Raw genomic sequence first — 14,221 nt, forward strand, 5'->3', positions numbered from 1 at the left:
ACAGCTGCTTCAGAGATGGATCACATGCAGTTCAATAGCTGATTTGCCATTTTATGACATTTCTAATGTTCCTGTGCTGTTTTATTAAATCTGCTTGCTTTGAAATACTGGATAATTAAATTTTTTTCTAGCAAAAACTGATTTGAATTAACAGGAATAAAAACCATAACAGCTTGGAAATGTGTGTCAGGCTGACTAGATAACCAGAAAAGAATGAGAAAGTCCATACTGAAGGGTCTGGAATCTCTGAATGTTAGACATTTAGATCTTGTCAGAAGGGGGAGAAGTAATTCCACTTCATACCTCTTCTTTTTTTTTTCTCTCTCTGCACAATTTAAAAACATCTTTGAAAGTGAGTGGTACATTTGTGAAAAAGAAAGACTAATATATTCTTTGGTTTATTTGTCTGTAACCTGGACCATTTTAAGTGATTCTGTAATATTGCCCTAGGTTTAAGGCCTTTCACACCATCAGAAACTACCTGCTGATGCTTGTGCAGCTATTTCAAACTTACTCACTTTTCGTGGTCATTTCTGGCAGCCACATGTTTGGCTGAGTTTTGGAGGTGAAGGGGGGCGGTGGGGAAGAAAGAAAGAGGAGATCATTTAAGTCTATATAGGCCATTTAACAGTTGATACTGACTTGCTGCAAACCACCTATTCAGTTGAATCATGATAACTGGATTCAACAGCATTTGCTTCACTTAATTTGCTGCTGTAATTTCAATCTGCAATTTTTAAGGCTATAAAGGGGAGAACTGCTAACACACCAAAATTAATTTTAATAAAATCAAATTCATGGGCCAGTGGGTGAAAAGAAACTTGTCTTCAGGTGGGACATCAACTGCATTTATGTATTCGAACTGAGCTCCCTTTTTTTTTAAATTTAGGGACATTATCTAAGAAAGATCAGCCATTGTTCACATTACGACAGGTTGGAATAATCTGTGAGCGCCTGCTTAAAGACCATGAAAGCAAGATCCGGGAGGAATATGAACAAGTTCTAAACACAAAACTTGCAGGTAGGAGCATCACAAAAATCATTCATTAACTGGAGAGATGCATCCAGATGGGAAGGGTGCAAGTAAATGGCTAAATATAATAACATAAGAAATAGGAACAGGAGTAGCCCATATGGCCCCTCGAGCCTGCTCCGCCATTCAATAAGATCATGGCTGATCTGATCATGGACTCTGCTCCACTTCCCCGCCTGCTCCCCTTATCCCCTTTAAGAAACTGTCTATTTCTGTCTTAAATTTATTCAATGTCCCAATGTTCCACAGCTCTCTGAGGCAGCGAATCCACAGATCTACAACCCTCAGAAGAAATTTGTCCTCATCGGTTTTAATGGGCGACCCCTTATTCTAAGATCATGCCCTCTAGTTCTAGTCTCCCCCATCAGTGGAAACATCCTCTCTGCCATCCACCTTGTCAACAAGCCCCTTCATAATCTTAAACTTTTCGATAAGATCACCTCTCATTCTTCTGAATTCCAATGAGTAGAGGCCCAACCTACTCAACCTTTCCTCATAAGTAAATCCCCTCATCCCTGGAATCAACCTAGTGAACTTTCTCTGAACTGCCTCCAAAGCAAGTATATCCTTTTGTAAATATGGAAACCAAAACTGCACGCAGTATTCCACGTGTAATCTCACCAATACCCTGTATAACTGTAGCAAGACTTCCCTGCTTTTATACTTCATCCCCTTCGCAATAAAGGCCAAGATTCCATTGGCCTTCCTGATCACTTGCTGTACCTGCATACTATTCTTTTGTTTCATGCACAAGCACCCCCAGGTCCTGCTGTACTGCAGCACTTTGCAATCTTTTTCCATTTAAATAATAACTTGCTCTTTGATTTTTTTTTTCTGCCATTGTATAAAGTCTCAGCTTGTTGAATTGCAGCAACATCTTTAATGGCAGCCTGTATACATAAGCTTATAGATTTCCTAACTTGGTAGCTGTCCTTGCTAAGGTAGAATCTGAAAAACTAGGCTGTAATATTTAGATGAATGTTGCAACTGGATAGGGACTGTCAGTGTCATCAACTGAAACTTCCAATTTTGAAGTCCGATATTCATACAAAACTTCATTAAGCCTCCCTCTGCTGAAAATTGTGCTTTCTTGTGATTCTCTATGTCCATTTTGTTTGTGTTTCAAACATGCTTGAATATTTTGATTGGCCCTTGAATATTTGTGGCTAAAGACATTTTTAATCATTGACTATTTTTAACGCTAGATTTTGTACTGGTAATATATAATCTGCATGAGTGGAAGTACATAAGGGTGTCGGGAGAAAGTTCTTGATGTATATCTGTCGCACTTGATATCAAGTTGGGTTGGGGAATTCCTGCTTTTAATAAATGAAGATTTACACCTTCCATAATTCATAGAAATAGCACACAAGGAGGCCATTCTGCCCATCATGCCTAGGCCAGCTCTTTTAAAGAGCTATCCAATTAGTCCCACTCCCTACTCTTTTTCCTCATAGCCCTGCAAATTTAATGCAAAGTTAATCTGAGAAAAGTGGACATTCACCTGTTCGGTTAAAATGAATTTTATTCCCCAAGGTATTTTTCTCTTTTTCCCTTGCATGTAGAAAGTTGGTTCTTTCCGTTAACAAAATTAATGTGCAGTATTCTGACTGAATATGTAATTTCAAATTCAGATCTGTAGTCTTGTGGATCTGTACACTATACTGCTACAGGTAGGTTCAGATTATCTTGAGTTGATGCTTCTTAATGTTTTTAGGGCTGGGCTCCACCAAAAATTTGAGCTTTACAAGTCTTTCCAGCTATGGGATCAGCAAAGTACTTCATTTTTGCTTTTTTATTCTTCCTCTGCTCCTTAGCTCTTTTTTACTCTTCCTTTTTGGGTCGTCAACAAACAATCTTTTTTTCTTCCCTCCCATTTCATGCAGCATTCATTCTGCCATGTCGGGGTCTAGTGTGGGCTACGAAGGTGCTTGGAGGGAGAGAGGTAGAAATTGGTTACGGTTTAAAGGAGAAATTGTGTCTTGTTCCATGACCCACATGCATCAAATAAGTTGTCTGGGGTGGGCGTGACTTTAAAAATCATAATTGCTCCCTTTTTTATTTGAGTTCTATCTGTGCAGTTGTCCAACCCACTTGTCACCTAGTGCTCCTGGAGAAAATGTTTAACATGTGCATACCTCTGCTGAGGAGAGGGGCTTGATGTTGATTCTAGCTAATTGGGAGGAACCACTGCATCATTCAAGTTTTAAAAAAAAAAAGTTAATTCTGGTCCTCATAATTGCACTTGGGCAGGCCTTGTGTACACCATTTTAGAACCAGTGCTCAATGTGAACTGACCTGGTGTGGAGAACACTTAACATTGATCCCTATGGATGATTTTAGTCTGATTACTCATACATGAGTATGATGTCAGCATGTGATGAAAATATGTTAATATTTAAATGTGGTACAAAGCAAATCTGGTCCAATAAATCATTTCACAAGCCTTGCCATGATGATCCCTGATAGTTCAAAAAGTATAAACTTCAAATGTAAAAAAGACCCTTACAAACTTAACCATTTTATTGGATGGAATAATACAGGCTTGTGTACACAGCACACTTTAACATTATTGGATTCATTTCAATCAAGAATTTTTTGAAGAACAAACTCCCAACGGTATTCTTGCAATATCAGAATTAAGTTGGATAGTTACTTTAAATATTTATAAAATGCTTTTCTTTTTCAGAACAATATGATGCTTTTGTGAAATTCACACACGACCAGATTATGAGACGATATGGAGAACGACCTGCCAGCTGTAAGTGTGGACTTCCTGTAGGCTTAAAAATTCCTAATTAAATTGGAGACTATTTTGAGGGGATAATAGAAAGAGCAATTCGACTTGCATTTAACCATTTTGTCAGTCATTTAGACCCTAAATATGAAGATCTGCTTATCAGATTCACAATGTTACATTGTGGATCCAGGTTTGCTTTTTAGTTGCCCTTTCCTAATTGTTTGAAAGGTTAAAAGCAATTTAATACATTTGTATTCATTACCGGCAATATAAACTGCTTACCAGCTCTTGGTCTCAGTGCACTACTGATATTTCTGTGCATGCTGTCCATGGTTTGTATAACAGCCAGTTCAGACTTCAATCAAATAATGTTCAATTATTAAGATCCTTAGTGATGTGCATTGGGTTAGACACTGGTCTTTCAGCTCCTAGACTTGTGGTTAAACCTAACCAGGACTGAAGGGTTAAAAGTCTGTTCAGTGTGATGAGTGCAAAATATGTCGTGATTTAAAAAAAAACATTCTTGGGATATAGGTGTTGGCAATCCCAAGTTGCCCTTGAGAAGGTGGTGGTGAGCCACCTTTTTAAGCCACTGCAGTCCATGTGGTGCTCCCACAATGCTGTTGGTTAGGGAGTTCCACGATTTTGACACAGCTATGATTAGTGAAATACGATATGCAATCAGGATAGTCAGGACTTGGGTATCTTGGAGTTGATGATGCTCACTTGAACATGCTGCCCTTGCTCTTCTAGGTGAGGGAGGTTTGGTAGGAGCTGCTGAAGAACCTTTGGCGAGTTGCTGCGATGCATTCAGTAGATGGTACACATAGCTGCTCACCAGAATACCCAGCTTTTGAATTGCTCTAGTTACTGCATTTATAAGGCTGCTGCAACTAAGTTTCTGATGAATGGTGACCCCATGGATATTGATGCTCCTGCCATTGAATGTAATGGAGATGGTTAGACACTCTCTTGATGGAGGTGATCATTGCCTGGCACTTGTTACTGGCCATTTATCTGCCCAAGCCTGGATGTTGCCCGGTCTTGTTATGTAGGCATGGACTGCTTCATTTAAGGATAGATAAATGGAGCTCAACATTGCAATCATCAGCAGTCTTGCTTATGAAGGAGGGAAGATCGTTGAAGCTGGTGGAGAAAGTTAGGCCTTGAGGAACTCCGACAATGATGTCCTAGGGCTAAGATTGGCCTCCCAACAACCAGAACCATCTTGCTTTGTGGCAGGTATGACTCTAGCGACTGAAGAATTTTCTCCCTGATCCCTGTTGACTTCTGTTTTACCAGTGTGCCTTGGTGTCACACTCTGTCAAATGCTGCCTTGATGTCCAGGGCAGTCATTTTCACCTCGCCTCTTGAATTCAGTTCTTGTTTCCATGTTTGCGCCAAGGGTGGAGCGCTGTGATTCTGGCAGAACTCAAACTGAGCATTGGTCAGCAAGTTATTGTAGAGCAAGTGCTGCTTGATAGCATTGTTGATGACAACTTCCAATACTTTGGCAATTGGGAGTAGGCTGATAAGGTGGTAATTGGTTGGGTTTGATTTGTCCTGCTTTTTGTAGACCAGGTATACTGTAGTAATTTTCCACATTATTGTGTAGATACCAGTGCTGCAGCTGTACTTGAACAGATCAGCTTAGCTAGAGGTGTGGCTATTTCTAGAACGCAGATCTTTATTACAGCAGGGATGTTATTGGTGCCTGTAGCCGTTGCTTTGTCCAATCATGGAGTGAATCAAATTGGCTGAAGGCTGGCTTATAAATGCAAGTTGTTGTGATGGTGGGGACCTCGGGCAAAAGCTAAGATGGATCATCCACTTAGCACTTCTAACTGAAGATTGTTGCTAATGCTTCAGCCCTGTCTTTTGCACTCACATAATGGGTTCTGTCATTGTTGAGGATGGGGAATTTCATGCAGCCGGCTCCTTGTTAGTTCATGACTAGAAGTGGCAAGGTTGCAGAGTTTTGACCTGAACCATTAATGGTGGGATTACTTGGCTATGTGTATAGCCTACTACTTTCATTTACTGTGAATGTAGTGCTGTGTGGTAGTTTCACCATGTTGGCACCTCATTTTCAGGTAGGCTTTGTGCTCCACACTTCTCTTTGAACCTGGCTTGATGGAGGTGTGAGGGCTATGCTGGGCCATGTGGTTGCAGATTGCGGTGGTATATAATTCTGCTGCTGACGGCCCAGAGCACCTCATGGATGCCAATTTTGTGCTGCTGGGTCTGTTACTCTATCCCACTTACCATGGTGGTAGTGCCACATGACATAATGGAGGGTATCCTTAAGTGTGAAGATGGGATTTGAACTGTGCGATGCTCACTTGTACCAATGCTGTCATGCAAAGATATATTTGCTATAGGCATGTTAGTGAGGACGAAGTCGAGTAGATTATTCCCTCTTGCTTTTCTCACCACTTATCACAAGCCCAGTCTTGACCGCTGTTATTCAGGGCTTGACCAGAGATGGTACTACCGAGCCACTCTTGGTGATGTGCTCGAAGTAAGGGATTTCAATGTCCATTTTGTGCCTTGCTACCCTCGGGGCTTCCTCCAAGTGGTGGGCCAACATGAAGGAGTCCACTTCATCTGCTGAGGGAGAGCAGTATGTAGTAATCAGCAAAAGGCTTTGATCTGAAGCCATAAGACTTCATGGGATTCAAAGTCAGCATTGAGGACATCCAAGGCCACTCCACTTGGGAGTTCTGTGCACCGTTCTGGTCTCCATATTGTAAAAAGGATACAATAACACTGGAGAAGGTGCAAAAAAAGATTCACACACATGATACCAGAACTGAGTGGTTATATCTTTCAGGAAAGATTAAACAGCCTGGGGCTCTTTGCTCAGCCTTCTCTTTACTAGGGAAGTGACCTGATCGAGGTTTTTAAAACTATAAAGGGCGTTGATAAAGTAGACATTGAGATGTTTCCACTTGTGGGAGAGATCCAAAACTAGGGGCCATAAATAAAAGATGGTCAGTAATAAGTCCAGTGGAGAATTCAGGAGAAAGAGTGGTTATAATGTAGAACTCACTACCACAAGTAGTAATTGAGGCACATAACACAGATGCAGTTAAAGATAAGCTAGATAAACACTTGAGGGAGAAAGGAATAAAAGATTATGTAGATAGGGTTACAAAAGGGCTGGGAAAAGGTTCGTGTGGAACATAAACACTGGCATGGACCAGTTGGGCTAAATGGCCTGTTCCTGAATAGTATATTAAAGGGTTTTTTTCAGTGTCCATCGGTGATTAAGGGTCACCAGTACTTTATCAGTGGCTGAGAATGACTTCATACGTACCAGTAATTTCAACGGTGGAATGTGGTACTGACACCAGAGTGCTGACGGGGACTCTTGATGGTGTAGACCACACTTTGCAGGAGCAGCATGCTGCAAATTTGCTGCTGATTTGTTGAGCTGCTGGTGGCAAAGTAAATGGATCATAAGGATGTGTGCATAAATCTGAAGACATAACTTGTAGCTATTTTACTTTAAAGGACACTATTTCACAAGTTTTAGAACATTTTGTACACTGTTAGTGTGTTGGTTAGAATTAGCATCTTTATTCAAATGAAAGAAATCACAGCCAGCAAAATTAAATTCACATTACACCTTGAGTAGTGTTGAGTAGGGGCTTTGAACAGCAATCTGGAGCAGAGATCCCCCATTCTCCTGTCTTTCCCCTAAACCCCACTCTTCTAAGCCCAAGTAAACCAAGGTGATATTGCCATTGCCAGCAGTGAATAATTTACTCAGCATGGGCTAGGGGTTCTTGATCTGCACAAGTACGGCCATTTACTTGTAAGCTATTGGGTCACTTCAGTTTAGATTTCAACCTCCACTTCAAAGATTTAGTTTTGGCATATTAAGCATCTGTTGTCCACTAGCTTGTTTAGTGTATACCCCATTGTAAAGGCCAGTTTCCACAATTAAAGTAACTATTAAGTCAAAAGGCTGGAAAGTGGTTTCTGATTTGTAATGATGCAACGGTGACTGTATAGCCATAAAGTTACACTGGCAATCTTGACTCAGTGCATTAGAATTGGAGCAGTTTAGAATGGGAGCAATTCAGCCTGGTGGGGGGGGGGTTCCAAGTCACAGGTGTCAGCATATCTTTGGTCTGAGTGTCGGTGTACAACACAATACCGTGATATAGCAACCATAACCCTGAATGTTCAGCAAAAATTCTTGGGTTTCGACTTTTAGTGCTTGCTTGTTGTATACCTTGCGCATAAATCAGCAACTGTCTATAGTTTGCACTGAGCCTAGGAATGGGTTTGGAATTGCTGAAAGAATTCTTGAATTTATGTCATCATCATACACTCCTTCGGAATCGAGGAAGACTTGCTTCCACTCTTAGCACGAGTTCTTAAATGGCTGTACAGTCCAATACAAGAACTGTAGTCTCTGTCACAGGTGAGACAGATAGTCGTTGAGGGAAAGGGAGGACGGGGAGCCTGGTTTGCCGCATGCTCCTTCCGCTGCCTGCGCTTGATTTCTGCATGCTCTCGTCGACAATACTCAAGGAGCTCAGCACCCTCCCGAATGCACTTCCTCCATTTTAGGGCTGTCTATGGCCAGGGACTCCCAGGTGTCAGTGGGGATGTCGCACTTTATCAGGGAGGCTTTGAGGGTGTCCTTGTAACGTTTTCTCCGCCCGCCTTTGGCTCGTTTGCCGTGGACAAATTCCGAATAGAGCACTTGCTTTGGGACTCTCGTGTCTGGCATGCGAACTATTATGTGGCCTGCCCAGCTAAGCTGATCAAGTGTGGTCAGTGCTTCAATGCTGGGGATGTTGGCCTGGACGAGGATGCTAAAGTTTGTGCGTATGTCCTCCCAGGGGATTTGCAGGATCTTGCGGAGACATTGCTGGTGGTGTTTCTCTAACGATTTGAGGTGTCTACTGTACATGGTCCACGTCTGAACCATATAGGAGGGCGGGTATTGCTATGGCCCTGTAGACATGAGCTTGGTGACCATTTTGAGGGACTGGTCTTCAAACACACTTTTCCGAAGGCGGCACTGGCGCACTGGAAGCGGTGTTGGATCTCATCGATGCCTGCTCTTGTTGATAGGAGGCTCCCGAGATAGGGGAAGTGGTCCACGTTGTCCAGGGCCACGCTGTGGATCTTGATGTCTGGGGGGGCAGTGCTGTGCGGCGAGGACAGGCTGGTAGAGGACCTTTGTCTTATTAATGTTTAGCGTAAGGCCCATGCTTTCATACGCCTCGGTAAATATGTCGACTATGTCCTGGAGTTCAGCCTGTGTGTGTGCACAGACGCAGGCGTCGTCCGCGTACTGTAGCTCGACGACAGAGATTGGAGTGGTCTTGAATTTATGATCATTCAAGTGAATGACCAGTGCCCAACATCCCAAGGCTAGATTTTTGAAATAAAGCTGGCAAGAATCAACGGTTGCTTCCACCAGCTTAGAAAGGAAATGAACACACTTGTGCAGATCAGAAAGACTCCTAGTCTGTGCTGAATAAATGGATCGCCGCTGAAATGACAATCTGCTTACTGCAACTGGCCTTGATGAAAGTTTGGAGGGGGGGGGGAGGAGGGGAGGAGGGGAAAGGGTATTTGCTCTTGATATGCTGTGACACCTATTGAACAAAATATTGTTGTGGCGGTCCTGTGCAGTGGTTTGACTGGTTCCCTCTGTTCGAATAACCCAGCAGCACTTGCTGTCTGGTGCTTATGCGTGAAGAATGACTGCTTTGAGGTACTAGAGGGCAGCTGGCATCTGTTCGATCGGCCCAGTATAAATTACTGCCATCGGAGATTGGCTAAGGGGGGGGCAGGATAAATATCCTTTTTTTTTTCTCAGCATGCATTTAACTGAATAATTATGGGATTGGCAGTTAAGTTTTAATAAATTCCAAAATTTGAATTAAGATGTAATAAAGCTGCATACCATTGTAAAATAAACTTTACTTTGTGATTTAATTTCTGCAATGAAGTGCTAATGTTGCCTCAATGCATTTTGTCTGTATAATTCAACTTCTCTATGTAATGAAGTGTGCCTTGACTGCATTAGGCAGTAATCTGTGTATTAACTTGCATAGTGAATTGAAGGAACTTTTTTAACTGGGTGACTGGGTACTTTGTTAAATTTAGGACCATTTTTATGGGTCTACAAAATGCAGTGTTCATTTTTTTTCTTGTGCATACTGTGTAACTAACTTTTTTTTTTCTTACAGATGTGTCCTGAAGCATTTTGTGATTGAACGGGTGTTGGCTTTCACCTCAAGTCAGCTGCTGTACTTATGAGAACTAATTTTGGTGCCATGTTTTACCCACCTTCTACTTGAGGGATTTTAACTCTTCACCGCTGGCCCACCCTACCTCTTGTAAAAATGAAACAAAAAAAAACAAAAAAAATCTGACTTTACCAGTCGATGTGCTATCAGTACAGAGATTTGTCTACTTTCCACTGCTAACTCTGCTACTGAGAATAACCTGCCATTTTTTTCCAGTTCAAGAAGCTGAATACCAAGCAACAGTTGTTATCTGCCTTTAAGAAGTGGCACTGAATATGGGATTGTTACCATGCAAACCTTTTGAAAGGATTAAAATTCTGTCACGTGATTAGTCTGAATTTTGAACATCATTAAAGTAGAAATTTGTTTCTCTATTGATCTGAAAAATACAGTGTGCTACAGTAATACTGCAGAAATCTCCATTTCTTGTAGAATAGATTTTATTTTTTTATTCAGTGGAGCATTGTGTTACCTGTCAGCTGCAAACATCTGTAACACTGTTACTTGGCAGTAAGTGGGATGTGCATATCCAATCTAGTCGTTGGGTTCAAAGTTTGAATTGGAGACCTGCAAATGGGACATAAAACCCACAGATGGTCTGAAGTAGAAGCAGACTGGGTCAAGAATATAACCATTTACCAGTGTGAATAATTTTTGGTCTCAAATTAGACATGGAGGGAGAATGGATGGTTGTGTCAGGGATTTGTTTGTACTAAATTTATCTCCTGAGAATCGCAAAACCAACAATCATTTGTGAAATGGTACAAAGCTGTTTTTTTTTTCACATTGTATTATGGTCAAAATGGACTAAATGGCCTTTTCTTACAAAAATATTCTTGTGCTCTTGGTTTAAACCCAGTTTTGTAGAGTTTGTCTGTTTAAACAATAGTGAGAAGTTAACGTTTTACCTGTTGCACCAGCAATTTAAAATTGGCTTTCAAACTTACTTGCCAACTTTTGGTAATTGGATATGTCTACAAGATTATTTGAGCTGCTTCTTTAAAGAAAATTGCTCAAATGGCATTTTTCAATTGAAAAATGCTTATAAATCCCACTGTAATTAGGCTTTACCAGTATAACTGCCTTTCAAGTACAGTATGTATATGATCACAGAAGATGGATTAGATCATGGGCTGTTTCAGAAACCAGCCTATTTGGAAAAATTTGGCTTGTGCAGGACTCCTTTAATTTGAATACCCAATCAGTTAGAACTCCAAATCCAGCTGTTTATTTTGATATTGTGTATCCAGACTACAATATCAAGGGATCCTCGCTATCCGTTTAACAGGTTACAAATATACAAGGACAAACAGTGGCATTATATGACCCATCATTGTGTTATGACAATTCTGTTTTCACAAAATATGCTGGAATAACAGGGTTTGTTCAGCAGTTAGAATGAATTCCAATGAATGTTTTTTTTTTAAGCATACCTAACCAAAAAGTGCAACTTTTACCTTGCTCTTTGTACATTTCTTGCCCTGTGTAGTGCTAACCAGCTTAGTGAAAAAAATAAAAATTGACAAACTACATCTCCTTTATATTCTATTTTGGTTTAAACACTTAGTGTAAATTGGGGATGCACTATCCTGTTTGAAAATTGATTTGTAACCTGTATCAATCTTGCATGTGCTCATGTTTGCCTGAGTTTTATTTCCTACTTGTGATTTAGTTGACTTCTGTTAATAAATCTAGAGTGGCCTTATGAAAACAGCTAGATGGTAAAAATGTCTTGGCATTAGAGTTGTCAGTATTAAGAACGCACTCATGAAGCTGGCATTAGTGTTTTTATAAAAACATGGTTACTATGTAGAATATGGGGTCCCAAAATGCAGTTATGTACCTTGGTCATGACCACACACCTTCACATTTCTGTGGTATTCATTATGAAAGTGAACTATGAAGCTTATTTACAACTTTCTGAAACCTCATCATGTAGTTGCATATGTGATGTGCAATTTAGTATAGTTTACATTCTAGACAGTTATTTTTTGCCCCCTACCAATTGTAGGCATTTTAAATAGCAAAAATAGTTGTATTATTTGGGTGCATTTTACAATTAAAATCAGGTAGTTATAAGATGACCTTGTAGTTAAATAATTTAGACAAAATTACAAACTTTTTAGTGGTGCAAAATTGCAAGCTTCATCTAGTCACATCTGAACTCGTGAGATCAGCTTTTGGTTTTCAGTGGCATAACTGGGTGCAGCTAGAGGTAACTAACCGAACTTTAACTGGTCATTGGGAACCAAGATGAAGGTTGGGAACTCCCATTGAATTTGACAGATTCATCATGAAATTAAGTATAGTGACCACAATCTGGGGCTATTCAATCACTTTTGGGGGGGGGGGGGGGCGTGCAGAAGAGAGAGAGAGAGAGAGAAACTTTCAAATGATCAGGTCTGTCAATATATCAACACAATTGTTTAAAGATGCTTGTTCTTTCAAAACCTTCCCGTATCCTCTGCCAATTTTTCCTTCTGTCATCTAAAATTCTAATTCCACTGTTGGTATCAGTTGCATTATGCAACACTGATTGAGGTCAACTTTTTAATCAAAGTACCATGTCTGTTTGCAGCCTTTGGTTATGACCCATTAATTTTCATTCAATTTCCAAGCCCTAGTTTTAAATACAATCTCCACTACTAGAAAGTCTTTCATATAACTAGTGGTTAGGAACAGTGCCTTCCATTGAATAATAATTTTACATCGTGCATATTTTGCCAACACTTTCATGGAAGATAGAAGAAAAAGTCCTCTGACTGAACTACTTTGGTCAATAATTGAAATCTTTTGTTGGTTTGTGATTGAGCATAAATCTCTCCACTTGAATCTCCCACATTGCAATCTCAAAGTTTATTATAGAAAAAGCTAAATAGAGGATATTAATTTATAGAATGGAGTGAGATGTACTAAATGAAATTGCTGCAAGCAAAAATCATGAACAAAATGTGAGCTTTATGCTTTCCAAAAGTGGCATGTCAGCTAATCCTGTTGTGGGAGATGGAGTAGGATGAGTGGGCTAAGTTTGGACAAGTCTTGGGTGATCGTAAAGCATGTTTGTTTTTGTGTGTGCATGTGTTGGGAGGAAAGCTTTCCTACAATCTAGTTAATCCTGTTTTAAACACGTTCCCATCTCTGATTCTTTTACAGGTTTGCCTTGATACCTTCCCTGAGTATTACAAATTTGAGGTCAAAAGTTATAAAATAAAGACTACCTTGTTTTTGGCAGTATATAGTAATAATTGATTCCTGTCGCATTAGAATATCAACAGAATAAAGTTCAAAATTAAATCTTGTGTGGAGTTCAAATATTTTTTGAAGGTTTAAAAGTTGTTGGTGCTTAGAAGAGGCTAGTTTTGTCATGTTTGTTGCAATATGAATTGGAATCCTAGAGATCTAGGTTTTAAACTAGCAGAGGGGACAGAAAACATGTTCTAATCACTAGCAAATGCATTTTCATGGAATGTCAGAAGTATGATTTTAGAATTTCTCGTGCTTATCTAACACATACAGGATAGCTGGTGACAAAGCTATTTATTGGCTCTCTACAAAGCAAATAATTCTTACCTGTTGAGGTAATTGCTAGTTACTGAAGTGTTCTGTGTATTGGATGTATTGTTTGTGGATACCACATCTCCTTTGTCTAGTTATTTTATTCAACCATTAAATGCCATTTGCTTCATTGAAACTCATTAAACAAATACAAATATCAACTTAATGATTCATAATTTTGTGTATTTTGGGAGGATTGTCAAGTTAGTTTTATTATTAGCTAAGATTTTAAAATGCATTCCTGAGCTTGGCTAGTTTTAGAAACCAAAGTACATTAGATCAGTTGGTTAGAAATTGCAAGTAGATTGTTGAAGCATGATGCAGCAAACTGAAATGGGCTTGCTGTAACTTGTAGCCTGAGGAAAGATCTGGACACAGTACACAAGCATGTGCTGATATTACAGGTGGCTTTAAAATTTTCCTCACTTTCTTGAGAATTGGTTTAATATAGTACAAGAGTATACATTAATATGTGGTGAAGTATCCCGTTGGCTTAATACAAAAGCAAAATATTGCAGATGCTCGAATCTGAAATAAAATCAGAAAATGCTAGAAATGTGGAGAGAAAAAATAGTTAACGTTTCAGATCTGACGAAGGGTCATTGACCTGAA

The 14,221-nt window shown here is 39.9% G+C and overlaps 1 protein-coding gene across 3 annotated transcripts in view; it reads left to right on the top strand.

The window, feature by feature from the left end:
* The window catches only part of akirin1 (akirin 1), a 29,042-nt gene extending 15,267 nt beyond the window's left edge, over positions 1 to 13,775 (top strand). For 2 of the 3 annotated variants that reach the window (XM_070899179.1, XM_070899180.1), the window contains 3 exons: positions 890 to 1,021; positions 3,723 to 3,794; positions 9,995 to 13,775. In XM_070899179.1, the coding sequence (XP_070755280.1) occupies positions 890 to 1,021; positions 3,723 to 3,794; positions 9,995 to 10,005 (215 nt within the window). In that variant the 3' untranslated portion in view covers positions 10,006 to 13,775. The remainder of the gene's footprint in view (positions 1 to 889; positions 1,022 to 3,722; positions 3,795 to 9,994) is intronic. The other variant, XM_070899181.1, reaches the window with a different exon arrangement.
* Positions 13,776 to 14,221: the final 446 nt, after the last annotated feature.

Source organism: Pristiophorus japonicus, chromosome 14 (genome assembly GCF_044704955.1).
Source record: "Pristiophorus japonicus isolate sPriJap1 chromosome 14, sPriJap1.hap1, whole genome shotgun sequence".
Lineage (NCBI taxonomy): Eukaryota > Metazoa > Chordata > Chondrichthyes > Pristiophoridae > Pristiophorus > Pristiophorus japonicus.